At 31.7% G+C, this 10422-nt stretch overlaps 1 protein-coding gene across 1 annotated transcript; it reads left to right on the top strand.

The window, feature by feature from the left end:
* Nucleotides 1-686: 686 nt before the first annotated feature.
* On the top strand, nucleotides 687-10178 carry LOC107447795 (fibroblast growth factor receptor substrate 2; the record flags this gene model as incomplete). The annotated part of the gene is given in 3 exon segments (XM_021145579.2): nucleotides 687-747; nucleotides 7085-7169; nucleotides 8937-10178. Coding segments are annotated over 2 exon segments (1023 nt in total). The 3' UTR covers nucleotides 9897-10178.
* Nucleotides 10179-10422: the final 244 nt, after the last annotated feature.

Below are 10422 nucleotides of genomic sequence, written 5' to 3'. Positions count from 1 at the left end.
AATCTTTTTTCATTGCTTGTTGTGGAAGATCATGAACGGGCATCGAATTCCATAATCTTGAGTAACATTTTCAACGGGTATTTTTAATCATTCATTGGTTAGATTTCATGAATTGAGTAAGAATTTTAGGGGAAAAACATGAAAGCTTATTATAAATCTTTTCTTCTTGGTATTATAACTATTATTGAATGAATTAACTCTAAGTGCTGTTTTTTAAAATACATTATTATTTTTTAACCATAGGTGCTGGTGAGTGTTTATTTGTATTGCGATATATCGTTTGGAGATATTTCACAATATTTAGCAATATTTCTCTTTTCGACTCGTTTTTATTATATTTTTTATTATTAGTTTTAAATTAAATAGCATTTTCCTAATTCGAATTGGAAAAAAAATTCCGCAACATATTTTATGAATCATTATTTAAAAATGAATAGTTCATAAATATGTAATAATCGATACATTAAATGAACGCTCAACAATTGTCCAGCGTTTTCTTGAATCTGTGAGGAAAGAAGTTAGTTTATTCGTTGTAGTTTCGTGAGAAGTCGAGAGAGCTGTATTAAAATACTTTTACTTTTTTTAGAGTGCTAATCGTAAAAGCTGTGTTAAGTTCACGGTCGCTCCTGTGTTGCCTTTAGCAGTCGAGTGTATGCAGGTCGACTGAGAAACAACAGCGTGAGGAGGTCAATGTCGCAGTCACAAGTAGCAAGTCAACTGTTCAACGCGGACCATCCATCGAAGTAGGTGGGTTCATTTCGAAGTGGGAGTTTCTGTCGAGGTAGGCATGTTCACATCACGTCCGGGTCACCAATGTGAACCGTATGTTATCGACAATGTCAACCTTCATTTATGAAAAGGTACCCCAACATAGAATCGAGTTAATATGTCTTATATGCCAGTGAATTGGAATTATATCTTTGTAATGGTAGACACATTACCTCCACCAGAATTATAGCTGTGATAGAATTCGATGAATGGGATACCACTAGTTGATTTATTGCTGTTTTGTGGGAAAGAGCTGTATTAAGATCACAGTACTTTTGAGTGCTGATCGGGAGAGCTGTATTAAATTCACGGTCCTGATCTCCTGTGTTGCCATTCGAAGTCAAGGGTACACAGGCCTGTGTGATCGAGACTGAGTAGCAACAGCATGAGGAGGTAGATAATGATAGCCACAAATAGCGAGTCAACTTTTTAATATGAACCATCCATCGAAGCAGGCGTGTTCAAATCGACGTTTCTGTCAAAGTTCACGTCCGGGTCACCAATGTGGGGAGAGTAGCTATCTATGAAAAGGTTTCCCAATATAGTTAACATGTCTAGTGAATTGTATTTTTTGCAGTGGTAGATGATGATACAGTACTTTTAGTCGTCTAAAAATTTAATCATAATTTAGTTAATCGTTTGAATAAAAGACATTTTATTTAACGGATGTCGAGTTATGTAAAAGCATGTTTCTGATAGAATGGGATTATACATCAGATTGTGACATTTTTTTTTAGTTTGTTTTTTCAATAATTGATGCAAGTCGATACAATAACATACAAACGTGTGCATAGATTTGGAATTATATATTCATAAAATTCTTCTATATATATTTTATAATTAGTACTACGAATACGTAGTCAACATTTTTAAGCATCTTAAAATTTCTCAAATTCTTATCTATCGCATTAATTTTTGTTACCGGTTCATGCTTATTTCGAAGCACTATTTTATCAACTATTTCATTAAATTTTAATATTTTTAATAATCTTACTCTTTACGCTACCACGTGTATTATTTTTTCATTAATATTCTTATCAATTTTTTAAGCATCTTAATTTAGGTTTGCCTTTAAAGTAAATTCCTTTTTAAATTATTGTCAAGTTTCTGTTAAAAATAAAACTTATTGCCTGCTAGCTGTGAATTAAATCTTGTTTAGAAATTAAAAACATTTTGTGATGTTTAAAATTATTCGATGCAAAACAGCTGTCTTTTTACAAAGCATACTCGAAAAATTAATTATTGATTGTCTTTATTGTTTCTTGTGACTTCAACATAAATTATCTAAAATAGTGTTGATGTTTACACTACAATAAGGAGTATAAAAACATAAATAGCTGTTGAATACCTAGACAAAATTTTTAATCGTCTTAAAATATCTCAGCATATCTTAAATGTCGTCCTAATATCTTTGTTGTGAAATTAAATTTTTAATTACCTGACCACGCGTGATTCACAGAATTATTCAACTAATTTCTTTATATTTTTTACTCTTTCTTTATACTACCAGGTATACTAAACTAATTTGTTTAATTTTTATTGGTACTTAAAGTTTTTCTTAAAATTGAGTAATTGTTAATGGTAGTTATAAGTAATTGCTAAATTTTTTTTCGAGTCTTGGAACTATGTAGCCAGTTAGAGGGAATTTAAAAACATTTCTATGATAAAATGACTCAGTGCAAAACGGACTGATTGTGGTAAATAATTGCACCTTTCTCTTAAGGATTGAACAAAGAAATTATTTATTTTATTGTTTCTTAGTAAATACTTAATAGGGCAACTCAAAAAACTACAACTGTTAGCTTTGTTTTTTAAATAAACAAATTCTTACAACAATTTTGTTTTTGACTTTTAAACTTATATATTTCACCTTTAACTTTAAGAAAGTTGTTCTTTTAAAAAAAGATGTTTTAAAAGATAAAAATTTACTTTTGTTAAAATTATTTTTCAACTTAAGCACAATTCCCAATATATAGCATTATTAGGAAAATGCCTTATTTTGTTACAGCTGAAATATTAAAAATTGAAATTTGTAAAAAGATTCCGAAGCCGTGCCAATTTTAGAATCATCATCTTATTTGAAAAATGCAATCGAAATACGCAATTTTCGAACTTATTTTGATGAAGAAAAAAAAATACGCAACGAGGAGGTTACTATTTACAGAAACTGAATAATTACTATATTTCGTCTTAAGAGGATAAGAATGATATTGCTCCAAGAAACCTACTCAATAATTTTGTTATTTGGAGAATTGAAATCTGTTTGGACGAAACATATGAAAGCTGAAACGAGAATTTTTTTTTACTATTATTTATCTAAGCTTTTTCCATTATTTTAAGGATAGCGTTATCAAGTTTAAGGATATTCGATGGAAGCCCCGTTTACTATAAATACATTTAATCATATAGCTTGAATAATTTATTTTAACCAAATTATTTAATAATTTTAAACAAATAAGGGTGTGAAAATAAACTCAATCGAATTACGCCTAAAGTATACCCTAAAACATATATATAATAAACTTTGGAATCGATAAATAAAAAATACCTTTTCAAACAATTTCGAGTAGGACAGAAACGCTAAATTGTTTGAAAAAACTGTCCTTGTAACTATTTAATTTCAATTCCTGGTGCTAGGGAACATTTCACATTCAACTTTTTTTTATTTCATTTGTAAATAGAATTTTTTATGTCCTTAAAAAGTGTTATTAAGGCCAACAGTAAAAAGTAAAAATTTGTACTGCATGGATTTTTCAGAAGGTAGTGACTAGTTATTATTTTGTCAATCTAAGAACCTTTATCTTACGTAAAACTTATTTTAATATCTCGTGAAGTATAATATACTGTGTTACTAAATGAATTATCTCAAGAAACTGAATCTAAAAGATCAAAACTTCATTGATTAAAAAAAAAAATAATCGATGATCATAAAAATAGAAATTTTTTGAGCGTCCAATAGTTAACGTCAAACGTCATTCACGCCTGGAGAGTCTTGAGAATGGGCACCTATTTTTGAAAGCTCGAAACATGTCGACATCTATTTCTCTTTTCATATTTTTTGAAGGCAATGAAGTTTTTTCATCCATTATACTGTTTTATATTTGGGTCTTGATCCTTATTTTGATTAGGATTTTATGCTCGTAAAAGTAAACATATGCATTTTAAAAGGAATCGCGTGGTCCTTAAAAAAGTAACAGAACCGTAGCATCCATATTATAACTATAAAAGTTATCTTTAACTTTAAAATTTAAATTTTGAGACCAGATATTTTGAGCTGATGAAATTGAATGTTTTATCTTTTTATTTTTTGTGCCCCCATTTCAGCATCTTAAGGACCTTACGAACTTTGTTTAAAAAAAGAGTATTGTTTCAGATATTTCTAAGAAAACAAAGAAATCATAGCAGCGGTATTTGGCGATAGCCTATCGCAATTGAAGAATATGTTGTGCTATATCAAATTTGCGAATGTAAGTTTCAAAATGCAGCGAAACATCAGGTTGCTATTTGCAAATCATCTTTTTCCAACCAAAACCTAAATATTCGATAGAATGATTTTTCAAACCAATATAATAGTTCTTCTCAAATATAACATATTTCAATGTTTTTAAAATGTCACTTAACATTCCTTCAGTTATATAAAAAAAAGAAATATCGTAAATTATAGAAAACCTTGTGAATGTGCATTAGAATTACTATACGATCTACATTTTATATTTCAGGCACTTCTTTTTCAAACTTTCTTGCCTAGAAGACTCGATTAAAGCTGTAAAAATGATTATCCCTAAAATTTTGTATATAGTAATATCAAAATTATAAAACCATTTTTTTTAGAGAAGTTATTTTCTTGATTGAAATGTTGTCTGCGTAAACAGATTGTCGTTAACACTCACCTATTAGAATTTAATTTTTGTAATAACTGTAATTTTGATTTTAGTATGAAATCCTCGTATAAATATAGTAAAGACAACCCAAATAATGTCAGATTCATGTATTCAAATTCTAAAAGCTTAGAAAATGGTAAATTATAGTTTATAATAGTTCTTTTTCAAAGGAAATTTTAAAAAAAAAGAAAAATATCTTTGCTTTTTGGTTAGAAATCAGTTGAAAAATTGTGTATCGCTTAGAAACCTCGAGGTATTTTCTATTAATTATTAATAAATAATCCTCTCCGAGCAATCACAGAACATTATTTCAATTTTTTTTTTAATTCTCTGAACTGGATGGATTAGGTATTCCTCTATGAATTAGTCTATGGGTTATCTTAAAATATTCATTGCCACTTTCTTGGCTGTTTTTTTGAAACTACTGCCAAATTTATTAGCCCCCTCATTTTTTATCCAATCAATGAATATATATATATATATATTCATTGATTGGATAAAAAATGAGGGGGCTAATAAATTTGGCAGAAGCCGGAAACCGGAAAAAAAGCCGGAAAAAAAAAGATATAATCTTTTCTTCAGCCTACACGATTATATCCGCAAAACAGAGTGCTTTCTGATATTGTATCAATAAAGCCAAAGCAAAATATATTAATACAATAGTGTGAGGAGCACTCAAAAATTTTTTTTATAAAATAACTACAAAAAAATAGAATATAAAAAGTAAAAATAACATGTAAAATAAAAAGAAAAAACATTAAAAAAGGGGGACTATAAAGCGAGTAGCAAAATCATAACAACTTACATGGACGGATATTTTTCAAGAATGATTTAAAAATGTTTTCGCAGAAAGATTGCCAGATTACAAAATATGAAAACAAAAGATGAAAACAAAAGCGCAAATTGAGTGTAACANCAGACCATAATGCCTTGTTGAGGGCCGGTGTGGCGTGCAATAGTGAAGGCAGGATCCCCCCTCTGAGTCTCCAAACACGTCTTCGAAGATCGTGAGGACACAGTTGGAAGCGGGATTCGTCGCTAAAGACGTCCCCAGTCGGCATCATTCCAGCCATATCTGTTCAAAACATTCATGCATACGAAATTTCAAAGCAATCGGATGATGGCTTTTGTTATAGAATGTATTTATAAATTTATATACCTGAAATTATTTTATAATTTTTTCATCCTCTTTTCACATGATTTTTTTTCAAATTCCGATATTTTTGATTCACGATGACGTTCAAATATGAATGATCATTTTTTGACGTGATCCACTCCTGACGTTTCGTTATTTCACGTCACTGGATGATCTATCGGCATTTATTTATTATTTTTTTAATACTCTTTCGCATTACATGATTTTTTTTTAAATTCCAATATTTATAATAGCGTGTTATTAAGACAATTGGATCTGAATTCTCACTTTTTAATGAGTACTATTTGTGACAATTCTATCGTCATTTCACGTCGTTGGATAATAGTTTCTTTTCAGTTATTTTTTTTATTTATTCGGCCTATAGTAAGTGGTTTTTGAAATTCTGATATTTTTAATACCATATTATTACAGCTTTCGAATTTGAGGTACCACTTTTTGACACCTCATCACTATTTTCATCGCTTTTCGGTGATAGTTTTTTGTGATTTGGTTGTCATTTTTTTCACATGGTCTTTTAAAATCTGATACTTTTAATGTTACGACACGCGATTTTCGAATTTAAGTCATTACTTTTTAACGCGTTTGACCTGCAACAAATTCCGTCGTTTTCCGATTTTTTAAATTTTTTTTGCCAATTCCATTAACTTTTTTTCTAATTTTTTATTTCAAATGAATCCCCATTTTTTTTTAACACACTCAATTCGTAACGATTTTATTTTAAATCCAAATCACTTATGGATCATTTTTTTCAACAGTCGTTTCTCGGCTATTTTTAGCGTGGTTTTTCTTTAATTGCGATATCTTTAATACGATGCCAAAGAATTTCGTATATTAGTAATCACTCTTTTACGCACTTAATTCACGTCGATTGCACCGCATTAAATTCCGATCCATTGATCGGCAAATATTACAATAAATTTTCTCTTTGAAAAAAAAAATTCTTTTTAATAATAAAATTAAGAATTTTATTTATTTTGGGTTTCTCAAAAGCAATTACTTTATTGGGGGGTTTCAGTTTTTAGTGTTTTTTTTTAGAATCTGGAATGAACTCCGAAAAAGGTTTTAAAAAAGAATAATTATTACGGTTAAAAATAAAATTAATTAAATGGTACTCATCCATAAAGTAAAACAACGTGAATGAAGATGGACAAACTATGGTTTTCTAAAAAAGAACTTTCCTCCCTGTCTTAACACAAAATGGCAGTAGAAAAGTAACGAAACAAACACGTTGCTCTGAGGAAGATTTATGCCCCCCACTAAAGCTTTTTGTTCATTTTAGAAATGCGCCGAAAGTCTGTTGAATGAAGAGTATGGGATGTGTGTCAACCAGACCTGAACTGGAAGAAAATTCAAGAATATTCCGTGTAAGTTTCATTTCATTAATTATTAATTGTCGATCTAAGAGATTCTCTTTCACCTCTATAACAACCAGTGGCGTAATTTTGGGGGGCACCCTCCGGAATTATATAGATTAATGAATTATTGTACGGATGTAGGTATAAACAATTTTTTATTATTCATTTTTTTTTTTGTAATTTAGGCGTTTATTGTTGTTTTTGTCGGCCATTAAGGCAGAGGGGGCGTCATCTATGGTTAAGAATTAGACTTCTTCCACACTCATACGTTACACTCGTTTAAAGGACTGACTCATTTATGCATCCACAGATCGTCATTTTGAGGACGATCCATCGCCAATTCAGTACCCCAGAGGTATTGATTTGTTATGGGAACATGGAGGACTTTGTGACCCGTCAGATTTAACGAGCACCTGTCACCAGCTGGATTCGAACTCCCGTTCTCACAAACGTGAGTCCAGCTTCCTACCCACTAGGCTATCCCGGCCTATTTAAACGTTTAGAATATAGCATATACATTAGAAGGAGGTAACCGATTAAGCCCCCTCGAGCATGCATTAAAATTACGCCACTGTCTAAAACTAATTTAAAGTAAAGAAAAAGTGAATTGAGGCAAACGTAGATTAAGCCATGAAGTTTCAGTTGCGGAGAAGAAAGAAAAAAAAATATCACAAGGCAAACAAAATTTAGGAAAAGAACTTCTCCATTACGTATTCCTAAGTTGTCTTTTCATATTTTATTTTTATTTTGATATTTTGAAAATTTCTTTTCAGTATTTGAAAGTTCATGGCTTACTCTAATTTTTTCTGAACTTATTTTTTCCTTACTGTAAAAATTAGTTATGGAGAGAATTTGGGACTGATGATTTCAAAAATCAAAGGAGATCGCTGCGTTCTGCTTAGAAAACCAGAAATTTTTAAATTTTTAAAAGGAAAAAAAACGACGTTTCCTACTCACATACAAGACCAGAAAATCAAAGTTAACCTAGAAGTAGATATTTTCTTTAATTTTAAATCATTTTTGTAATATACTTCCAAAAATACAAATGAAATTCTTTTGACGATTTTGTTTTGGACTTACTCTCTCTTAGAAATACAGAAAACTATTTTGAGTTTCATGGGTGGTGAATGTGGAAACTTATCTTAGAAATACGGAAAACTATTTGAGTTTCATGGATGGTGAATGTGGAAACTTGTCTTAGAAATACGGAAAACTATTTTGAGTTTCATGGTTGGTGAATGTGGAAACTTATCTTAGAAATACGGAAAACTATTTGAGTTTCATGGTTGGGGAATGTGGAAACTTATTTTAGAAATACGGAAAACTATTTTGAGTTTCATTGGTGTTGAATGCGGAAACTTATCTTAGAAATACGGAAAACTATTTGAGTTTCATGGGTGGTGAATGTGGAAACTTATTTTAGAAATACGGAAAACTATTTTGAGTTTCATGGGTGTTGAATGCGGAAACTTATCTTAGAAATACGGAAAACTATTTGAGTTTCATGGGTGGTGAATGTGGAAACTTATTTTAGAAATACGGAAAACTATTTTGAGTTTCATGGGTGTTGAATGCGGAAACTTATCTTAGAAATACGGAAAACTATTTGAGTTTCATGGGTGGTGAATGTGGAAACTTTAATGACTCTCTTAGAAATACAGAATGTTTTTAAGTGGTTCATGTGAACACTTTCATTATTATCTTAGAAATGCTGAAATCTGTTTGAGTTTTAAAGGTGTTATCTTAAAAATACTGAACATGATTTGAATTTTATAGGTTGTGAATGTGGATACTTCTGGCCATCATTTGCGACGTGGTCGTCTGGAAATAACTGATTCTCAACTGATCTTTCATCAGAAGGGAGGAGGAGTGGTGATTCGTTGGCCCCTTACATGCCTTCGACGTTATGGTTTTGACTCGGAGATCTTCTCATTCGAATGTGGAAGGAGATGCGCCACTGGTTCAGGAGTCTATGGATTTAAGTGCAGACGTGCCGAAGCACTCTTTACCATGCTTCAAGAGTCCATCAACCATCCTCCACCCCAGACCACCGAGCAGCAGCAGCAGCCACCCATCACTTTGGTACCTGTATCATCGAACGGTGTCCTGCCCTCCTCTCCAACCGTCGATGAATCTGGTTATCTAGAACCCATCACCTCACGTCTCTCATCCAGACGAAATAACAATAACAGAACGGTTTCACCCGGTGGATATGTGAGCATCCACGAATCTCCGGTCAGTGAGTGGCCGTTGCCTCGTTGCTGTAGTCTAGGGGCTCATCACTATGTCAACAATGAGGTCATAGAACAGGAGTCTGCTGAGCAGCCAGAAGAAAGTACATACGTGAACAGTGCCGTGGTGAGTCCCCTCTGCCGCAATTCTGTTGACATCAACACGAATTACGCCAAATTAGACGATTTGTTGAAACAAGAGCAACATTTCTACGTGAACGTGAAACCAGATAGGACTAGTCCCCCCCACAAAGTGGTGGCGCCAACAGAACAACCGAATGAAGTCAACTACGCTGAGTTGGATTTGGATGCAACCGAATCGGGACAATCGAATCCAAACAGCCTGCATTCCCTCACCAGTTCTCCCGCTAAATCACCGGAGGGTTATGCTCAGATCGATTTCGATAAAACTGTTGCTCTCTCAAACTCTGCAAATCCTTATCCGTCTTTCAATGACGATAGCATGCGAAAAACTAGACATAATGCTGTGATACCGTCTCCATAGTTTTCACATTCAAAAATAAAATTTCTAATAATTAAATGTCTTCAAATAGGGTAGATTAGAAAAGTTTGTACTCAATCCTGTATTCCTCTGAAAATACTTATTTTCTTTATGGATGTACAAAATATTCATTCAACAAGTTTCATGTTGTAAAAAAATGTTATGCTTGTAGATACTAATGTGTTGAAAGTCATGGAATTATTTTATATCAGTTATTTGACACTCATATTTATTTCAGCATTCATACATTTGAAATATCAAACCGAATAAATTCAGTCCATACAATTGTCGTTCAAATTTTCCTTATGAATAAGGGGGGGGGAGACAAAGTTTTCGATGAATATGATTTTTCTTCAAGATATTTACAAAATGAAATAGCATGTAAACTTAATATTTTTTTTAACCTACATTGCATCTTATAAGGCATGCTTTTTTTACGAATTCTGACCTATAATTTCTATAAATGAAAAAAAATAAGCTTTATCACTGATGGGGTTTCTATCTACAACGAGCTTTGAATCACTTCAAA

The sequence above is a fragment of the Parasteatoda tepidariorum genome, chromosome 4, assembly GCF_043381705.1.
Source record: "Parasteatoda tepidariorum isolate YZ-2023 chromosome 4, CAS_Ptep_4.0, whole genome shotgun sequence".
In the NCBI taxonomy this organism is placed as follows: Eukaryota; Metazoa; Arthropoda; class Arachnida; order Araneae; family Theridiidae; genus Parasteatoda; species Parasteatoda tepidariorum.
This window is presented reverse-complemented; position numbering and strand designations above follow the sequence as displayed.